General features: G+C 50.5%; 1 protein-coding gene across 1 annotated transcript; it reads left to right on the top strand.

Moving 5' to 3' along the window:
- The first annotated feature begins 77 nt into the window (after positions 1–77).
- Positions 78–19,899, top strand: FAM167A (family with sequence similarity 167 member A). The gene is made up of 3 exons (XM_014948368.1): positions 78–217; positions 9,345–9,890; positions 19,046–19,899. The coding sequence occupies exons 2-3, from the start codon at positions 9,519–9,521 to the stop codon at positions 19,307–19,309; spliced, it is 636 nt and encodes a 211-aa protein (XP_014803854.1). The 5' UTR covers positions 78–217; positions 9,345–9,518; the 3' UTR covers positions 19,310–19,899.
- The last annotated feature ends 1,157 nt before the right edge of the window (positions 19,900–21,056 follow it).

Raw genomic sequence — 21,056 nt, 5'->3', positions numbered from 1 at the left:
CCCTTGGCACAACCGCTGGAAAAAAAAAAAAAAAAAGTCCCTTAAATAAAAAAAAAAACACCACACACACAGAGATTTCTGAAGCGAGACGGAGAGGAGGATGAGACAGTCTCCTGAAGGCACTGGTGACACCGCTCTGCAAATACCAAGTTGGAGACCCGAGGTGGAAGGAGGGAGCCAAGATGTCCGTGCCGCCTTCCCTCTGACTCGCTGCACGGTAAGTTTTGCTGCTGGCGTCGGCTCGGCCGTGCAGGGTCTGGGGAAGGGACCACAGCCACCCCGGGGACACCCCACTGAACCCAGGACCACCATTGGCTGAGAGATATTGGGTGCAGGAGGGGACCCCCAGCTTTTCTAACCCCATGGAAAGGGTTACCAGCAAGGACCGGGTCCCTGGGGAGCATCGGGGTGGTGGCGATGGGGACCCACCAAGTTCAGCAGTGGGGTCTATGGCGTGGTGGGGCTGGGGGCTTGCATTGTGTGTGTCGTCCCCACCTCAATTGCAATCTCCTTCCTTGCTGAAAACCCCTGGAGATGGCTGGTTTGGTGGCTCCCCAGCGACTGGGACAAGTTGGAAACCAGGGCATGGTCCGAGTCCTCCTCCATGGTGAGGCTGGTGGATTTTGCCATCAGCTGGGAGCAGCGGTGTGGGGGGTTAATCACCACTCTTAGGGCTGGGGAGGGGATTTTTCTGCTCTGGCTGGGGAGTAACTGGGAAGAGTCTGGCCGGGTTTCGGGACGATCACTTGTTGCTCCCTCTGCCCCCTCCTCCACCTCCCTGAGATTTGCAGGAGCAGCCCTCGGCGAGGTTTTGTCAGACATAATGGGATGGAGCGCGGTGGCCTGGCAGGGCGTAGCTACCTTTGATTTTTGAAGCAGGCACTGCGTGCGTGCCGAGCAGAGCAGGTTTCCACCTGCTCAGGTCTGGCCCTTCCAGCTCACGTTAACACCGAGGAGGAAGGGGGGGGAAAATAAAAAAAAAAAACAAAAAAAAAAAAAGAAGACAATCCCAAAAAAATCATCACCTAGAACTTCTTCAGAGCCTTTTATAACAGCTCGGGGCTAATTGTTAAAATAATACTGTCAGCCTACACCCTTCCCAGCCCAAGTGCTTGTGCAAGCCCCAGCCAGAGCTCCACGGTGCGATGGGCATCACCCCAGCCCTACAGCCTTGCACCCTCATCAGTCCAGGAGGACTGACACCTCTCCCACAGCCAGCACCTGCCTGGGGTGATGAAGACCCCTCCCTATTTTCCTCGGGATGCTCCCTGCTTTATTCGGCACGGCTCAGCCCTTCAGAGCTTTCCTACATCAGGAATCGCAGTAAAATGGACAAAACCCAAGAGCCTTGTTCCCAGCGAGGAGCCGTGTCCAGCTGATGGCTTTGTCTGTGCCTTCCCTGTATCCCATGCACACCCTACTTTTTTTTTTTTGTGGGGAAAAAAGCCTGGTTTTGGCAGCTGGGGTGGTTTTTTCTCTCCCGCCAGCCATCATTTCAGCAACGTTAGGGCTGTCGCTGTTATTTGCATCTCCCATCCCCTCCGCCTTCCAGCCCCCTTTGCAGTGGTACCTCTACACGGGGGGGGGATCTGTACGACACACACACAAAAAAATAAAGCAGAATGGGAGGGAGACGGTTTCTCCCAAGCTCTGGGCTCGGAATAGCTCCGCAGCCATTAGGTGTTTGCAAAATGTAGCAGAGACACTGCAGGGGAAAAAAGGAAAAAAAAGATAATCATAAAAAAAAAAATATTAAAATAATCAGCCTCAGTGTAAGGTAGCCTTTTTTTTGGAGGGAAGGGAGGAGGGGGTGTCTGCAACCAGCTCGCCTTAAATAATATTAAATAACAAAGTGCAGCTCAGCCCTGGGAGGAGGCAGGTCTGAGTACAGAGCTTGTGTGATCCTTGCTGGGGCGGCCAGTCAAGGCGGGTAATTAGATGGGACAGGGAGCATGTAAAGGGGATTAGGGGATTGCCCGGGGGGGTGACCCTTCTCCCCCCATCCCCTCCATCACTTTAACGTGGAGCCCTGGGGTCTCCTGTGGGAGCTGAGCCTGGAGTTTGTCTCTGCTGAGGGGGTGAGCTCAGCGTTGGGCAGGATGAAGCCCAGCAAAGCCAGAAAGAGGGTGGTTTGGGTTTTTCTTGTTGGTTTTGTTTTTGTTTTTTTTTTTTCTGAAAATATACCCTTCTGCTTTCCACGCTGCATTTAGGGAAAAATAACTCCCTGCGCCGGTCTCCTGGGAAGAGAGCATTTCTCAGCCTGACCTGGCTCATTCCCAAGCAGCCCCAACCCTTCATATTACCCTGGTTCCATGGGCACAGAGGTCCCTGCCTGCTCTGTCTGCTCTTCCCCTGCTGAAACACGGCTGTGCTCGGTGTGGCAGCAGGGAAAATAGGGGAAGGAACTGGCTCTGCCAAGCCACAGGTCCTTCAGAGGCATATCCTGGGACAGGTTAGGTGTGTTACTTCCAGGATTACGTCCCATAACCTGCTAGGACCTTGGGGCAGCGTGTGGAGAAGCAACACTAATCATCATCATCATCACCACCATTATCATCATCATCCTCACCCATGGCTCCCTTTGCATCTCAGGAGACCTTACCAGAAGATGACCAGGGTGGATGAAGTGTCTTCACCAAGAGGTTATAAACTTGCTTTTCCTGCTGCTGCTTAATCCCTTTCCCTCTAAGAGTAATTATACCTGCCTTTGGCTGATGGGCTGAGAGCATTGACTCCCCACCACCACCCTCCAGCTTCCCAGTTTGCAAATGCTGCCCGCTCACTGGAAGACTGGTTTGTGGGAATGCCAGACATCTGGCAATGCCCATCTTCAGGCAAGATTTCCACCCAGCTGCTGGAAATCTGCTGATGGATGGGAGCTGAGCTGATCTGAAAATGATGCTGCCAGGGTCCATCTCTAAAGCAAGCAGCAACCTCCATCCTGCTTCCTTGCAAGGAGCCTGCTTGCTTTTGTGCAGGGAAGGCAGGAGGGATAAGATGTAGGTAGACAGGAAGGGACGGACGGATTTTTTGAAGCAGGTTCTGACTCTACTAGTGATGCTGGAGAAATAGCTTAGGGGCAAGGAGTGCAAACTGGTCCCCTGTCAAGGCTGGTGGATTGGCTGTAGTCACCCACTCCTCTCCCTTCTTCCCATCATTGCACTGTTTTGGGGTCCATCTGGGGGTCATTCGGGCAGAAGGATGTGCCAGGATGAACCCTCATCCTGCTTCAGGTCATACCTGAATGGAAAACCCCTCTTCTTTCCCCCGTCCATCTGTGAATGCCATGTCCACATCCATGCTGCTTCCCTGCTGCTGCACTTAACATCCAAGCTGTCCGGGAGGTCTTCTGGGGGATTGTCTGTGGCAATAAATGGACAGGAATCTCCAGGTGCCCTCAAGATCCCATTAAGATGTACCCCTATCTCAACCCACTGCGTGGGGCAGCTCCGTGACCACCTTTCCAAGGGCATTCCATTGTGGAGCAATCCACAGGGACAGGAATTTGGTTTCCTCCCTGACCTTTATCATGTATTAGGCTGGAAATTGGGGCTGTGCATGTGTGAAGGGACAGGGTTAATGTGGGCAGCCCTGCAAGGAGGTCTGAAGGAAGAGTCACCAGACCTGGACCTGCACTCATGATGCCCAGCTTGGTCACTTCAGTGTCTTCATCTAGTCCCTGGAAGAAGCTAATAGCCCACACAAGTGTGGCCAGTAGGTCCCCATGGGCACTGTGTCCAGTGGGCACTAACTGAGGTCTGGGAGCTTCACCCTTCCATCCCACACCAACCCCTTCCATCCCACACCAACCATGCTGAGCAGGCAGAGAGCATCAGACCCTGATGAGACCAATTTCAGCAGGGACCTCTACCCTGGAGGGAATCCTGGCGTCAGGGTCAGGCAGATCTTCAGGTTGCTGGTGTCTTCTCCTTTCTGGGGGAGGGAGGCTGAAGGTCATTTCAGGACAGGTGAGGAAAGCTTTGGGAAGCAGGTCAGTTTTCTGCAGGAGCAGATTTTGGTTGCTAAAGAAAGCGATCAGGTTGCCAAATACGCGATAATATAACCCAGGGAGATGGGGTCTCCTCTGAGTCGGTGGGGTGGCCAGGGGACTGATGTGCTCTCCATCTCTGTAGGAGCCTGTACTGCTCGGGGGGGCTGTGGTAGGGGACCCCAGGGTGAGGAAGAGCTCAAGCTCCCCAAAGCCCACACAGCACAGCAGCTCCTCTCCTGAGTGAGGTCATTTTTGGCAGGGGGAAAGGAGTTATTGATGTGCAGCCTCCATGATGGAACCCGCAGGCTCCAGGGTGTCATGCTGTTGGCCTGGATGGGTCTTTCCTTTCTCCGTGTCTCCACTGCCTGGAGGATGGTCGGGAGCCTCCATCCACCGCTGTGCAGCAGCCAGAGTCCTCCCTTTACTCCATTGCTATGGCAACCCCCTTGCTCAGGCATCTCCTCCTCGCTGCCCCACTGCCAACCTGCTGCAGACCTCTGCGGGGGGTGGTGGTGGTCAGCCACCCCCACCCCATCCCTGTCTTATAGCTGTGCTGAGCAGGAAAGCAGAAGACAGCTCTCCCTGCATCGGGTGTGCACGCCGGGCATCATCCCCCCCACCTTGAGGTTTCTTCAGACCACTGTTTTGGGCTCAGGGTCCTCCTCAAGCCCTGGGTACCTGCAGAGCTCGATGATGCAGGTGCAACTTACTCTAGGGGTTTCTTTTGTAGGATCAAGGGTGCCTGCATGGTCTGCAGGGTGACACCAGTGCATCCCAGGCTCCGTGGGTGGTAGAGTGTGTCCCTGCACTGATTATAGTTGGAGCATGGGGACCCAGACAAGGTGGAGAAATCTGAAGATACCAGAGGTGAGCCTCTGTACATCCCTGAAGATCCTCAGAGCTTTTTTTCCTGAAGGCCAGTGACATGAACTGCCTACTCAGGGAGAGGGAAACTGAGGCATAAAGCGGGCTGAAGTGCTTTTTGAAGGTCATTAACAGGCTGAACCATTACTTCTGCTGTGTTTACACCACTCCAGAAGTGTCATCCACAGGCTTTGTGGGCACCTCTTCATCCTGCAGAAGGACATCCCTCAGCCTGGGCTTTGTCTCATGCTGAGGCTCTTTTTCCTTCTCAGAGACCAGACAAGCAGAGTAATATAGATTCTTGCAATCACTGCTGATCCTCCGCAACAAAAAATGGCATTACAATAACCTGAATTTCACCAGGAACAGTGAAGGGAGCAGAATAACGTTCTGCACACCTCCGTCCTGGCTGATAGTTTTATTTATTCTGCTTTTAACCCTCTCATTTCTATCCCGAGTGCTTCTCCCTTCTTTTTATTTTTTTCCTTTCTTCTCCTTGACCTCTCTTTCCCCAACGTGTGACCTTCCAAAGCACCGTGTGCCCTTATTTACAGCCCTGAATTGAACAGGCTGGACCTGTGCCTCCTTGGTCCAGCACGTACTGACCAACGCTGCTTCGTGAATGCCTCATGTCCAAAGCTGGCCAGGGCACAGAGAGGTGCTGGGGAAGGTAGAGGCGTATAAAACTCCTCAAGCACCTAAAACTCCCGCAGGGTAAAAGGCTGGGCCTGGCATCATTTTTTGCAACCTGCCTTTTGACTGGGAAGAGCATCTGAATTTATTGTTCTCCATCATCGGTGTTGATACAGCAAAGCTTTTCTCACGCCCCTGTATGCCTCCTCTTGCCTCCTTACCCCATCACACCTGGTTCATCAGGGGACAAACCAGGACAATCCCCTGCTCTGATGCACAGGCAGGACTCTGAGGGTGTGTGGTGGGGACCATCTGCCTCAGGGTTGGAGGAGTGGCCGCATTGGGAAGCTGTGGTGACAAATTGTGCCGCTGGACCCAATTTCTTAGAGCACAGGACAACCCATGAGCTTCACAAGGTGTGTCTGGCGTGGGAAGAGAGCAGGAGTTGCATTGCTGACCTGCAACCATGCAAAAACCAAGCCTCAGGGCATGTCAGCGCCCTGAGTCTCGGCGTGGTAGGACTTCACATCCAACCCAGTTTGACAGTCCTGTTATTTCTCCACCCTGGTCGTGTGTTTCTGCTAATCCCTTTGCATTAGAGCTTGCAGGGTCAGTTAAGCTGTCTTCTCCGATTGAGGGGTCATCCTGCCCTTCTACTCTGCCCTAGAGAAGACCCATCTGGAGCACTGGGTCTAGTTCTGGGCTCCCCAGTTCCAGAAGGACAGGGAACTGCTGGAGAGGGGACAGCAGAGGCTACAAAGGGGATGAGGGGCCTGGAGCATCTCTTTGATGAGGAGAGGCTGAGGGACTTGGGTCTTTTTAGTCTGGAGAAGAGAAGACTGAGGGGGGATCTGATCAATGCTTATAAATGCTTCAAGAGACGGTGTCAGGAGGATGGGGCCAGTCTTTTTTCAGTGGTGCCCAGGGACAGGACAAGAGGAAATAGGCACAAAGTTGAATGTAAGAAGTTCCACCTAAACATGAGGAGGAAATTCTTTTCTGTGAGGGTGGCAGAGCCCTGGAAGAGGCTGCCCAGAGAGGTGGTAGAGTCTCCTTCTCTGGAGACATTCAAGCCCCACCTGGACATGTCCCTGTGCAACCTGCTCTGGGTGGACCTGCTCTAGCAGGGGGTTGGACTAGATGATCTCCAGAGGTCCCTTCCAACCCCGTGTGATTCTGCAATACCTAACCCAACAAAGAAAGTGAAGGGGTTCCTGTTGTCTGGGTGACCTGATGTGTCCTGTGCCTTCAGTATTGATAGGATTTGTGCAAGCGAAGGGGGAAACACCTGAGCAATGGGTCTTAGTGAGCTGAGAGCAGACCCTCACCCCATTTTAGTGCTGTAACCACTAATTAGGCACAGCATGAACCCCCTGAGACTGGCAGGTGTGATAATGAAGACGAATCAAGGGTTAATCACTTAAATGCCCTTGTGCAGACCAGCCTGGGGGGAAATTGAGCCTGAGAGATGTCTGTTGGTTTGAGCCTAGAGGCCAGGTTTGTTCCTGGGAATTAGGGAGCTCCTGGGCAGGTTTGTATTACAGCCTTCCACACCAACATTTTTTACACTCTTACCGCTTTCAGATCTCTTCTTCTATAGCTCGTCTTCAATCTTTAAGGCCAAGATATTGATAGGAAATGAGAGGTGGCTCATTTCTGTTGTTTTTTTGGGGTTTGGATGGGCTGGGGAACAGATGTGCCTGCTTAGGAGTGTCCCTACAGAGAGAAACGAGGAATTTCACCTTGCACCTGGGAGGAGGTGAAGGGTGGGTTGGATCAGTGTTGTTTTCAGGGCAGAAAAATCAAATCCCTCCCCAGTGACGGGGAGGGGAGGATGGCAGTGGGGCTGTGGCAAAGGGGATGCTCCAAACTGCTGCTGTGCTTCCAGGGTCCAGTGCTGTAAATGTTAATCAGGCTCTACCCAGGGCACAAATAGTGAGAATGTTTTCCACCCCGAGGATTTTATACACACTGAAAACACAAGGCAAAGGAGTTTATGGAGTCTCTGCTTTGTTGCTGTGGTATCCAGAAAAGTCAGCCTTACCATAAAAATAATGTCTTTGTAAGGGGTTATCAAAGCCAGCAGCTACAGTTCAGAGCCACAGCAGATGCTATTGGGCTGCTGGTTTTGGCCACCCCGAGCAATCTCCAGCTCAATGGATGGAAAAAAAGGCCTTGGAGGTGAGATCTTTAAAGTCATTAGCTGTTTTCCTTTATTGATTTCAGCAGGCTGGAGCTGGAGGCAAGTGAAAATCATCGGCATGACCTCAGCTCTGCAGAGGGTCCATGCAAGAGCTTGTGCAGGACCTGACTCCAACAGGGCACCCTTCTGCTTTCCCCTTCATATGGTCTATTTTTTTTCCAACAGAAGAAGGAAAATTGTTGCTGCTCCAGGCACGAGAGCCGTTGGCTTCGACCTGATGTAGTATCTGTGCGTGCTCCCGCTCACCGTCAAACTCTCATTAACACAAATAAGAGCAGGAACAAGACCACAACATGACTAATTCTCCACCCCCAGACTGTCTGTGTGTATATTATCAACTCCTCGTTGTGTGCCTGCACACAATTGTGGGATAAATCTTGCTCTCTGTTGCCGTTTATTTTAAATTGAATCTTCTTACTGAAAAGGTTCGAGAGGCGTAATTATGGTCTGGATTTCAGAGCTGCACAAGTCTTTGTGGGCACAAATAGCAGGGGAAAGAATGGCTGAGTAATTCGTATTGCTGTGGTTTAGTGCATCCACTAAGAAAGCTGCATACGTCCTGGCTGGTCTTTCTGGGCACGTTACCAGGCAGGCAAAAGAAGCATTTTGTTTTGTGTTTGACGTGGTAGAGGAGAGCTCTGGATCTATTCCTAGCTCAGCCCTAGATGAGCATACGACCTTGAGAAAGTCTCTTATCTGATCCTACAGGCAAATGAATGCAGAAGCTGCCTGAGCTTAACTCTTGCAGAGTTGTTTGAGTCCTCCCTCCCTCCAAGTCCCACAGTTTGGTAGACCAGCTTTGGGCACAGCTTCCCAGAGTCCACATGTGGTGACAGGAGGAGAAGTGGGGAGGAAGCTCCTGACTCCTCTCTGCTAGTCCTCCACCAGGGTGTTTTCAAGGGGACCATTGGGACCATTCCCAGTGGGCAGACTGGATGTGGTGGCCAGTGGTGGAAACCACAAGTCCAAGTGTCCCTGAGGGCTGGCATCTGAACCCAGACCTTGCCAACACCTTGGGGCAGTTACTCCCACACTTGGCTGGGGACCATGCTCCTGCCCTGAGCCTGCTGGACAGGAGGGAGATGATTCTTATGGCTGCAGACTGTCATCTTTAGCAAACCCAGACCATTTTTTAGCAAAACTTTTCCCTTTTTTAGGAAAAAAACAAAACAAAACACACTTTCCCCAGCTCTCCTTTTGGCTCAAGTTCTTGGGAGAAGTTTGATTGTCTTACTTCACCTGGTCCTGTTTTGCCTAAGTGGAAAGATGTAGGTTTGCCAGCCAGCAAAACAGTGCCTGCAGGCACTCCAACCCCCAGCAACAGCCATTATTGTCTCCAGAGGACATTGGGTTGTGTGATACAGCCCCCAGAAGGGTCTGTGAACATGTCCTGGTCTCCTTGGCAACCCTTTCACAGCCCCTTGAGTTAAGACCGGAGATGTAGGTAACCAGAGCTTCCCTAAAAGCCTGAACCTGTCTGTTCCTGCCCCAAAAGCAGTCAGATAGCTGAGGTAAGGTAACACCCCCCAGGAGCACCTTGGCACCGTGCCTCTCCCCAAGCCCTCGCTCCCTCTGCTGCAGCAAGAGCCCTCTCTCCCTTCTCGCTCACTTTTCCTTCTCGCACTGGAAACCAACTCTCTGTTTTTCTTCTAGGTGTTCATCCAGAGCCAGAGTGGTGCTTGAGCAGGAGCCACCACCACCACCACGGCTGTCCTCTGAGGGACTGTGTTGTTCACACCTCAGGAGCTGGTCCAGTCCTGAGGGTTTCCCACCTCCATCCCTTTGCCATTTTCAGCCCATCCCTATGCTGTTTGACTCCCAGAGAGGATGTCTCTACCCAAAATCCAAATAGAAGAGGCTCTGGACAGTGCAGATACTGGCTCTGGAGGTGCTGCTCCTCCTGATGACCACCTGAGGAGCCTCAAAGCTTTGACAGAGAAACTGAGACTGGAGACCAGGCGCCCATCCTACTTGGAGTGGAAGGCAAAGCTGGAGGAGCAGGCATGGAAAAGCCCACAGCCAGCAGGAGAGGAGGAGGCAACCGAGGCCAAAAAGGACATGGGGGAGACTGTTCCCTTGAGGAATGTGCAGCTGCATCTCAATGGGAACCCTGCCCAGGACAAGGTGACTCTTACCTCAGGGAGAATAGGTGGCTTTGAGAGCATCGATGAAGCTTTGACATGGCTCAGGAAGGAACTGGTAAGTGGTTTCCTGTCCCTGTTAAATAGCCCACTTTTTCAAGAGGGAAAAAAAAAAAAAAAAAAAGAAAAAGAATGAGGAAACAAGCAACTCCTTGTTCCTACCTGCTTTCAGCCCCAGGTGAAAAGGCAACAATCAATCATTGCAGTTTCTGTGGCTGGTGGGAGCAGAAGCAGCCCAGGGAAGGGAAAAGATGAATGCAAGAGTATCCATCTTCTCAGAGAAGGAGCTGGGGGAGTCTCAGCATCCCTGCTGGGATCCAGTGGGCTGGGGAAATATCGTCGCTTGCACTGGTTAGGACTCTTAGCAATTTGCCCCATTCCCTGCTTCTCTAATTAAATCTCAACACTCAGATGAATACCTCAGGTATGGATACACCATGAACATGTAGGCACTGTGACTGCAATAACCCTTCTCTGCCAAGCATCTCAAAGGGCTGTAGGAAGGAAGCATGCCTAGATCCATCCCCTGGATCTGCCCTTGTGGCTGTTGGTGCTTTGGGTACTCCCCCAGTGGGAGATTTCATGCTGATCACTCCATTTAACAGTCGTTAGCGGATATAACGACTGTCAGAAACTACAAATATTTGCCTAATTCCCCCTTTTTTCTTTTTCTTTTTTTCCCCCTTTTTCCCCAACTCATAACTCTTTATAAGTTCTTGTGGGAACCTACTTCCCCCAAGTCATGTCTGCACCGAATGGGACCAATTACTTTGTTTCAAGCTGCTGTGGAAACCCCATGTTTTAACCATGTAATATCTACCCAATAATATTCCTTTTTCTGTTGGATGCATGATGCCAGAACCTTATCTCCAACCCCTCCTTATCCAGCTCTTAGAGTTTCATCAGCTGTTGGCTCGTGCTTCATTAGAAGCTGGTCTACATTCCTATCCTCTTCCCATCCCAACCTTGGGCCTTATCTTACACATATCTTTATTTCTGGTAGTTATGAACTGGTTTCACAGAGAGGAAGACAAGACAAAAATGCTACACTTAAGCTAGGAAAATACAGAGAGCCAGGGCAAGGGTGCTGGAAGCTCATCTTTTACAAGGTTTCACAGAGAGGAAGACAAGACAAAAATGTTACACTTATGCTAGGAAAATACAGAGAGTCCAGGGCATGGGTGCTGGAAGCTCATCTTTTATAAATTGTGTTGCTATGGTGGTCTTTGGCATAAATTTGGACTGGGCCAACTAGTGGCAACCCAAGCAACTCCAAACTCAGCTTGGGAGTCAACACAGCTTAGGGATAATTCTCAGGAGGCAGCATGGATCCAGCACATGTTTTCTGGAGGCCACAGGAGGTCAGTAGGAGCGACATGACTGGATCGGGTCAGCTGTTTTCAGGGCTGGAGAATGGGTTTTGGTGTTCTTCACAAGTCTAAGAGAGGTCAGACATCAAGACCACACTGCCCAGTGATCCTTCCCTTCTCCTCACTGGAATGAAAATCTTTATTATTTGGCTCTTATGACTGGAAACAATTCATGTCATGTGGCTTTGTTTCTGCTGCCTAACTGGAAGTCTGCCAGTGAGTCCCACCAGCATTTGTGACTGTATTGACAGCAGCAATGTTTGCAACAGGGTCCCAGAGGGCTGGGACATCACTTGTGGTTCAGATGCACTTGTGAAAATGTTCCTAGGAAAATGCTTTGCTTTTGATAAGCTCTGAAAGTCTTTGAGGAAAATTTCTCGTGCACAACAATGAATCAATCTGGGGCCCTTGATATAAGAAGAACGTGGACCTTTTGGAGTTGGACCAGAGAAGGCCATGGAGATTCTGGGAGGGCTGGAGCCCCTCTGCTGGGAGGGGGGGCTGAGAGAGTTGGGAGGTTCAGCCTGGAGAAGAGAAGGCTCCGGGGACACCAGAAAGCCAGGGAGTGACTCTTGATCAGGGAGGGGAGCCCTAGGACGAGGGGAAAGGGTTTTAAACCAAAGGAGGAGGGGGAAGGGTTTTAAACTGAAAGAGGAGGGATTTACATGAGATGTGGGGAAGAACTTCTTTGCTGTGAGGGTGGTGAGAGCCTGGCCCAGGTTGCCCAGAGAAGCTGTGGCTGCCCCATCCCTGGAGGGGTTCAAGGCCAGGTTGGATGTGGCTTTGAGCAACCTGGTCTGGTGGGAGGTGTCCCTGCCCATGGCAGGGGGATTGGAACTGGATGATCTTTAAGGTCCCTTCCAACCAAAACCATTCTATGATTTGATGATTATAGTTTTTTTAAATTCTCTGTGACCTTTTTTTCAGATAACGTTTATTTGTTAACTTTTTGTTGTACTGCTGTATTCACCCCGCTAGATTGATCTCTAGAGAAGTTACTCACAGAAGTTGTACTGGATGTCAGAGTTTTGGAGGTTAAGACATTTCTCAGGACCATGGCTTTCACAAGGCAAGCACAGTGCTTTCAGGAATCCAGGACTCTTCCAAAGAGGTTTTGAGCTGATCTCCTAAAATCACTCAACACTCTGGAGAATCTTACCTCCAGATTTGATACCTGAATTTAGGTCCTTGCTTGCCTCTGTGATGCAGTCTTATATTCACAAGTCTCAAGATGCCTGAAGATGGTAAGAAGCAGATTTTCCTTCTCAGAGGCCTAGATTTTAAAAGGTTTGTTTTTTTTATTTTAATTTCTGCCCACGATGGAAGTATAAATTGTCTCAGAATTTGGTTCTACCCTTTAGACTAGGGTGTGGTATATAAACCACCATCTGATGAAAACTAAAACTTTAAATTAAAGAAGAAAAATGGCAAAGCAAACCCTAATTGTTCCTCACTTTCCATTTTCCTGCCTCTTAATTATACCAGTCTTTTCTGGATCTGGACGTGACTCATGTAATTTAGAACAATTTCCCCAAAAGAGAGAGCTTGTGTTTGACTGACCACACAGCTAAATAGCTATGTCGGAGGGACTATTGTTGGGTAAGAGCTGCCAGCAAACAGTGAGAACCCAGCGAGGCCATCGCATCACAGGATGCTGGCACAAAAAGAGGCATTTCATATTACATCTCAAGGGTGAAACCCAGATTCTTTTCCAATAAAGGAACAAGCTTCCACACATCCCGACACAGGCAGGATTTTTTCCTTGTTTATCCCCATGTTGTGGTACTAAAGCAGTTGGGAAGGCTTCAGAGCAGGATATGGTTATGCCTAAGGTTATATATTTACTTAAGGCAGGAGCCAAGACCTCAGAGGGCAGCATCCCTCCAACAGCAGCCAGGCAAGGGGCCAGAACTCCACACTTTGGGTAAGGTCACCTTTAGAATCATTCAGGTTGGAAAAGAACCTTGGGATCATCGAGTCCAACCATCAACCCTACTCTACAAAGTTCTCCCCTACACCATATCCCCCAACACCACAGCTAAACGACTCTTAAACACATTCAGGGATGGTGGCTCTTGTGGGCAATCAATCCTTCTGGTCTAGTTTAATGCAGGAGACCATAGACATGGGAACACCACTCAAGCCAGCCTTGCCCCAGTATCCCAGGCAGCTTTCTGAAGATCACCCAAAAATGATCTAGTAGTCAAAGCTGGAGTGAAATCTGCCTCCACCATGCTGTCCTCTGCTGCAGAGTGAATTCTCCTTCACGAGAAGTCAGTTTAGGATAAGTAGGGTTCATCTATCCAATGAAAGGGCAAAAGCCCATGTCTTTACTGGATGAAATGCAATGATTCAGGCTGTGCAGCTCCATCACCCACCGCTGTGCAACCCTCATCACAGCTACCAGTCTGTTTAGGCTGGGTTATTTCAATAGCATGGCCCCAGCGTGGTCTTGGCTTGTACCAGTTAGCACCCTGCCAAACAGTTAGAGCTTCAAGAGTTTCCCAACGGGCAATTTGTACAGGACCACCCAATTTTGGAATTAACTCTATCGCAGCCAAAACCAGTAGAGGCAGCAAACTGAATTTAATAGGGTGTTTATGCCCAAGCTTCCCCTTGACCATGGTGTTACAGAATGGACCATGGTGTGGGTTAGTTGCCTCATGAAGTGATAGTCCAGGAATGTCCAGGTTTAAAACTGAGGTTACTAGTTAAATCTGGAGCATTACTTCCAGTTCACACAAAAGGGGTCATCTAATGCTGCAAGGAATTTGCCTTCATATCCTTGGTTCAGGTTCAGCCAGGTCCTGGCTCCTGGTGTTGAGAAGTGAAGGACAAACCCAAGGTTTTGCTGTGCATCTGCTCTTCTTGATCTTTCACCCCACATGACCTGTCCCAAGACCTGATTTCTGCATATCAAGTCCTGGCCCTGGTTGATAGGACTGACATATGCCCACTGAGCTCCAGCCAGCCACGTCAGCTGGGACCTGCTGGGAATCTGGCCCCGAGAAGCTGATTTATTCAGACATGCAAACTCCTGCTCTTGTTTTTGCGCCGAGAGAGGCTCTGTGTAGGTGTACGAGCAAATTGCAGCACTCAGCATGTGCTGAACCGCCCCGAGGCTGGAACATTTCCCTCCCCAACCCCTCCTGCCTCTTCTTCGCCCTTGTGTTTGCCTTTGCGCTGCCAAGTGTGGCTGTTCTTCATCAACGCTGAAAGTGAAGCCATCAACAGCCAGGGCATGGTGACAGACCCAAAGACCAGAGTGGTCAGGCTGTGTTTTCCTCTTTGTTTCTGAAATTTGTCAGGACAAATGTTTACAAAGTTCTAAAACTGAGCCCTCAAAGCCTTCTTCCTCCTAAATGTGATTGAAGAACAGAACTCTGCTATGAACTGGGACATCTTAGGACAGTTCTGACTTTGTCCCAGGAGGAAAATACATTTTCCGTCTCAAATTCACCAATGTTTGGCACTGAAGTCTGAGGTGTGTGAGCCAGAATGCAGGAAAGGCTCTTGAAAAGGACACAAATGTCTGATGCTCTGTCCTGGGAAGTCGTAAAACACCCATGTCCAGTTGGTCAGATGTCTATTATTAAATATTAACTGCTATTATCTCCATTTTGGATACTGCGATTGGCTGAACAAATACTTAAGTGAGTAAGTATTTATTATGAAATACTTACAACAATGTGATGCCAAATCAATGTTGACATGAGCCTCGTTGTAGATCGTTCCGTGGTTGTTGGGAGGTGGCGAGGAGGAGGAGATCATGGATATGGTGATGGAGTGCACTGGGAGTCCTCTGCTACATAGCAGGTCCAAGAAGGATTTTCCTGTATTTGTATTTAAAGCAGTGAAAGGACGAAGGCAGAGGCATCAGAGCATGGTCATCTATACTGTTAAATTGCCAGAACCTGGGCACAGTTTAGGAGTTATCGCAGAACAGGACTATGCCCGAGGGACATTTTGGGTGCAGCAACCCTGTTTTGGAGAGGGAGTTTCTTGGGGTGGTTGTGGATTTCTGTGCACAGCAGAGATGTAAGTGCAGAAACATCTGAGAAATGATCTGCTCTTCTCCTGTGTAAGCCTGTGTGTCAGCGCACTGAGATGTCCCTTTGTTTGCCTCATTCAGATGCTGAAGTGCCAGGCTTTTCCTTTGGAAGTGGACTTTGTCCTAAGTACCCCTGTGCCATCTCCTCCCTGTGCACATCATCCTTTAGTCTACCATTGTTGGGCTTTGTTCCTCACCCATCTGCTTTTCTTTCCTGGAGGACAGAAGAGGGCTATATCCCTGTGGGAAAGCCTTGGCTGATGGTCCTCAAGCACCTCTGATAGGTCACCCTTACTTCCCTGTTCAGCCCCAGAGCACAGCCAGGCAGGATCTAAGGTGGTCTCACAGCCAAGGTGGCCAATGGAGATGGGTGGTGGGTTTGCCCCCTGCCACATTGCCTCCACCCTACAGGTGGGCCAGAGGGCCATGTGGCTGGCTTGGTAAACACCAGGGTCAGCAGGTCCTATTTAGGAAAGAAAGGTAACTGGAGATTGAGCACCTGAAGGACATGCCCTGGAGAGCTTTGTCTTCCCGCTTGCACAAAATCAAGACAGCTTCCTCAAAAGACAGGGAAAGCAAGAACTGGTCAGAAAGCAGAAAGCTGTCTTGCAAGGGAAACATAGCAATCTCCAACTCCCATCCCTCTCCACAATGGCCTCGTAATTAATTTTTAAACCCCTTTTCAGTCCCACATTCCTCAAAGCATTTAATGAAAGCATTTGTTGACATTTCTTTTGTAGCTTGATAAACTGACAAGAAACAGCAACCAAGGGTCAGTTCAATAAGGCCCACGATCGCCTTCCTGATAAAATGTCAAGTCCCAGCATTTGCTGTGAGACAGGGAAAAATATCAACAAAATTGGGTTTTTTTCATTGTATCTCAGGTGGGAGAAGAAAAACCTGCCAAGTGGCATTACTCTGCTGGGGCACAGGCTACGAGATCTGCAAGGAAATAGTGGGTTTTTTTGGAAAAAGGCTACAAGCCTGCCAACAATTCAAGAGAGGTTTCATGAGAAAGAGATTCACTCTGAGATTTGTACGAAGGTGACTCAATCCTCTCCAGGCAACCGCGCTGGAGTCCGACCGCTATCTGAGAGCACCAGGCAAGGTCCTCCAGGGTGCTTCCATGGTGCAGGAATGAGAAAAGCCTCACTTGGCTTGGATTAGCTTTTATTATACTCGTGTCAGCTCTCAGCTTGGGCTCTGGGCACAGCATTGCAAAGGGCTTCCCGACAGCCACAGAAACCAGCTGGAGAGGAGCCAGGCTTCATTCTGAGCCTTTCAACCTCCCGAAGTGGCTGCTTCGCTTTGCTGTGAGGCTAACAATGCTTCAAGGGGCAACCCCAACATCTTTGGAGGAGGAGGGATTGTGCCACAAGCTAGAGCATCCCTGAGGCTGCTCTGGTTGGCAGCCCATGCGTCAGGCATCGGAAAGTTCTCATGTAGAAATACCAGGGCCACCTGCGGAGCCTCCCGAGGGAAATTTTCCCTCCTCCCTTCCCTTCTGCAGTTTCATGTACGAGACACCAGATCAGGAATTAGTTTACCCACCCGCCTCCAGAGCTACATCTGTACTTGTGAACCAAACGGCTCGTTTGCAGGCCTGGAGGCCAACTGGTATGGTCTGGCCACCTCCACGCTGTTAAAATCCAGACAAAGTGGCTGTATCCCAAATGCCTCCTGAGGATGAATCTCTCTGTGTTAACTCCTGAAGAGTTCCTGTGGGGAATTGGTTAGGACTGTGTGAACTGGCCCCAGCTCAAAGGATTCCAGGACCTTGCCCTCAATGGAGTGAAGGGACTTCGTTGCAATGCACTATTTAAGGTATTGTTATAGATGTAGTCTGGGTCAGTTTCTCAGCTCCTTCAAGCCACAAGGAGCCAAGAAATCAGGGATGCAAATCAAAGGAGCAAGGTAAAGGATGGATTTGGGGTCAGGGCAGCTCCCCGGTGCAGCTGGAGATGAGCCCAGGGCATCGTCTCATGCCACTGAGAAGTCAGTGAGGACAGCACACCCCCAGGGAGCCACTGGGAGGGGAAAAAAACACCCAAACAAAATAAAATCAGGAGCCTTGGTACCAAGAGGCTCCTTCCAGTGCCAGTTTGTGTCCTGCGTTGGAGGCAACACCAGGGAAAGAGGAAGGATGCTGCATCGGGGCAGATGTAGGACTGTTCTCCAGCCAGCTTTGCTCCCTCCTTGTCTCCAGTAGTTACAGAGAGATTTAAGCCACAAGGTTTGCCAAGAGCTCTTCGGCTTCTCTCCCACCACTCCCTTCTCTTTGTGGCTTGTGGTTTGTTGCTTTTCTGTGAGGAGGGACGTGGAGCAAGAGTTGGGGATTGTCTTCTCGGCATCTGTCGTTCTAACTCTACTTGCTTCTGTTCCCCAGACAAAGGCTGATTCTTGCACCAAGCGTTCACCTCCTTCCTTCACCATCCCCAATATCCTGTGGCAATAAATTTTCTGCTTAATTACAAGTTGAAATTAAAAAAAAAAAAAAAAAAAGCTCTTTTCTTTCATCACTTCTGAATCTTCCACCTTCCAAAGTTAGGTGCCAGGGGAGGAGACACTTAGCTCAGTAGCCTGCGGGGTAATTGTTTTCCCTCCTGTGGGAAAATCTGGAGGTTCCATCCCAAAAGCCGCTTCAAATCAGTGAGATAAGCCACAGGGGATATGGAGGGTCGCATTCCCGGCTGTCATGAATCAGCTCTGATTTATGCAGGCTGGAAACCCAGGCCAAGTATCTGGGGATGGGTTCTCTGGGGTTTTTTTCATTGGTCGTTTCCACCTCTGTTGCTTTTCACCGTGGCTGCTCCCATGTGAGTAAAATTAATCTGGGTTTTGCTTAAGGTTGAGATGGAGGCTATGAAGCCTGCACTGATGGATACATAAGCCAACAAGCTTGGCATGGATGGTTTTAATTCCAGTTTCCTGGTGCTCCTAAAAACCTGAGCAGGCACATCCTGAACACTAAAAATTCACCATCCTGAGCTGGTGTTTGACTTGGATGCACCGCCGGCTTGGAAGACCCCCATCTCCCTCCCAGTTCTTTGTCCTGGGGTAGCATCTCTAAATGAAATACATTTCACAGAATCACAGAATGATGCGGGGTTGGAAAGGACTTCTGGAGATCATCTAGTCCAATCCCCCTTCCAGAGCAGGATCACCTAGAGCAGGTTGCACAGGAACATGTCCAGGTGAGGTTTGAATGTCTCCAGAGAAGGAGACTCCACCACCTCTCTGGGCAGCCTCTGCCAAGGCTCTGCCACCCTCACAGGAAAGAAGTTCTTCCTCATATTGAGATGGAACTTCCTATTTACAAGTTTATGCCCATTTCCTCTTGTCCTATCACTGGGCACCACTGAAAAAAGGCTGGCCCCATCCTCCTGACACCCAACTTTGAAGTATCTATAGGTGTTGATCAGATCCCCCTTCAGTCTTCTCTTCTCCAGACTAAAAAAGACCCAAGTCCCTCAGCCTCTCCTCATAAGAGAGATGTTCTAGTCCCCTCATCATCTTTGTAGCCCTCTGCTGTACCCTCTCCAGCAGTTCCTTGTCCTTCTTGAGCCAGGGATCCCAGAACTGGACCCAGTGCTCCAGATGGGGCCTCTCCAGGGCAGAGCAGAGGGGGAGGATGACCTCCCTCCACCTGCTGCCCACACTCTTCTTGATGCCCCCCAGTGCATGATTTCCAGTGATTTGGTGCAACTTCTGGCAGGAAGCAGCGTGATGATCAAATTCACTTTGCTCCTGCCAACAGTCTCTTCCTTCCCCACCCTCCATCTTGTGTTTCAGGCAGAAATGCGCCTGCAGGACCAGCAGCTGGCGAGGCAGCTCATGCGTCTCCGCAGTGACATCAACAAGCTGAAGATTGAACAGACCTGCCACCTGCACCAGCGCATGCTCAACGATGCCACCTACGAGCTGGAGGAGAGGGACGAGCTCTCCGACCTCTTCTGCGACTTCCCCCTTGTGAACTCCTTCAGCCTCTCCACGCCTCTGAAGCTCATCGGGGTCACCAAGATGAACATCAACTCTCGCCGGTTCTCGCTGTGCTGAAGGGGGGAAGGAGAGAGAAGGATGGGGGAGAAAGAGAGAGAGAACTGGGTACCACCAGGGTTCTCTCTGCCTGACCACTGGGTGGAAAAAGGCCAAGGAGGAGCAGAGGGAACAGAAGCAAACAGGGAACCCACAGCTGGTCTTGGTGACAGGGTAGAGCAGCAGAGCTGGGCACTGGGACGGCCCAGAAACGCTCATGGAGAAGACAGGACCTGCATGGAGGAAGCGTGGAGAGCATCTGAACCCAACATGAGCACTTAGCCTGCTCCTTCACAAAGTCCCTTCTTCTCTTCCCCCCACAGTAACTGACCCAGCTCCAGTGTGGTGGTTTGTACTCAAAAATCAGAGGAGGAGGTCAAACGTCAGCCACAGAGCAAGGCCAAATCCCTTTTCCCTTCCCCTTTACCTCCTCCCAGGCTAGACCATCCAGGTCACTCTCCTCCCTGGATGTCTCCTCGGACATCAATCCTCAGCCTCTGCTGGCCCGAGCATGGTGTCCATTGGGTTATTTTGGGTGGGAAGATGATGTCTAGTGGAAAGGAGTCCACCCAGCAGGTGAGGCTCCATGGGTTAAAGGGTACACCACCCCAAGGAGACTCTCCTCCCTGGATGTCTCCTCGGACATCGATCCTCAGCCTCTGCTGCCCCGAGCATGGGGTGCACTGGGTTATTTTGGGTGGGAAGCCGATGTCTAGTGGAAAGAAGTCTGCCCAGCATGTGAAGCTCCGTGGGTTAAAGGGTACACCACCCCGAGGACTGGTAAGAAGATGTGTTTGTTGACTTGCTGCATTGTGTCCAGTGTGCTCTATCTCATTTCTGCCTGTGGTATAGATGATGGACATATCATGGACATATTTTTATAGAGACTCCAGCCAGCCAGAAGTCACCTGTGTGCCCTAGAAGTTATACCCAGAGCAATACGTGTTCCTGATCTTGTTGTCAGCAGTGGCCACAGGACACCGTGTGGTTACCCCCACAAGCAGTAAGGCAAAGGAGGTAACTCACCCCCAGGACATCTCATATCAGAGAAGTCAGCCCCAAACAGCAGCACCAGCAAATCCTGGATCCTCTGTAGCAACACACATCCATCAGAGAAGGGAACTGCAAGAGGAGAAAAGGGACCTTTGTGTAAGGAACATGCAGAGTGACTCTGGAATTAAAGGGAGAAATATTGCTGCAACGAGCTTTGGACCTCCAGCAAACACAAGGGATTCCCTACCTGCTTGGATGGTATTTTTTTCTTGCCTTTCAGTGCACGCAGCTGCACACCCACTTGTAGGTGGCACGGAGAGCAGAGACACCCATGGTGTAGCCCAGCAAAGGCAGGGACACATGCAGTCTAGTCATGGCCATCTTGGGACACCTGCTACCCAAGACAGCCTGTCTAGAAGGAACGTGGGTGCCTCTGGGCTCTCCCTCCTGTGCTGACACCTCTCCTGACCATGTCAGAGTGGTGCAATCTCTTCAACCCATCGCCCCAGCCCAGCTCTGCTCTTTGCCACGTGCCTGAGCAGAGAGCCTGGTGGCTGAGTGGATGTGACGGTGTCCACGTAGCACCAGCCCAAGCCCTGGAGATACAAGCCAGCGTTGAGCTGAAAGCTGTGTGGCTGTGTTGACGTGCCTGTACCTGACTGTGTGCCTGTAAGCTGTGTGTGTGCATAAGTTGGTGTGTGTGTGTGTGTGTGCACGTGAGCCTGCAGGATGCCTCTCTCTGGAGGGTGAATGGTGGACCCACGTCTTGGTGATG

This window comes from Calidris pugnax, unplaced genomic scaffold (assembly GCF_001431845.1).
Source record: "Calidris pugnax isolate Ruff unplaced genomic scaffold, ASM143184v1 scaffold140, whole genome shotgun sequence".
In the NCBI taxonomy this organism is placed as follows: Eukaryota; Metazoa; Chordata; class Aves; order Charadriiformes; family Scolopacidae; genus Calidris; species Calidris pugnax.
This window is presented reverse-complemented; position numbering and strand designations above follow the sequence as displayed.

What these genes read in the sequence shown, in the direction of transcription:
- FAM167A (XM_014948368.1), top strand. Translation starts at nt 9,519, where the DNA reads ATGTCTCTACCCAAAATCCAAATAGAAGAGGCTCTGGACAGTGCAGAT. An exon ending in CATGGCTCAGGAAGGAACTG is followed by an intron (nt 9,891 to 19,045) that starts GTAAGTGGTTTC and finishes CTTGTGTTTCAG; the next exon opens with GCAGAAATGCGCCTGCAGGA.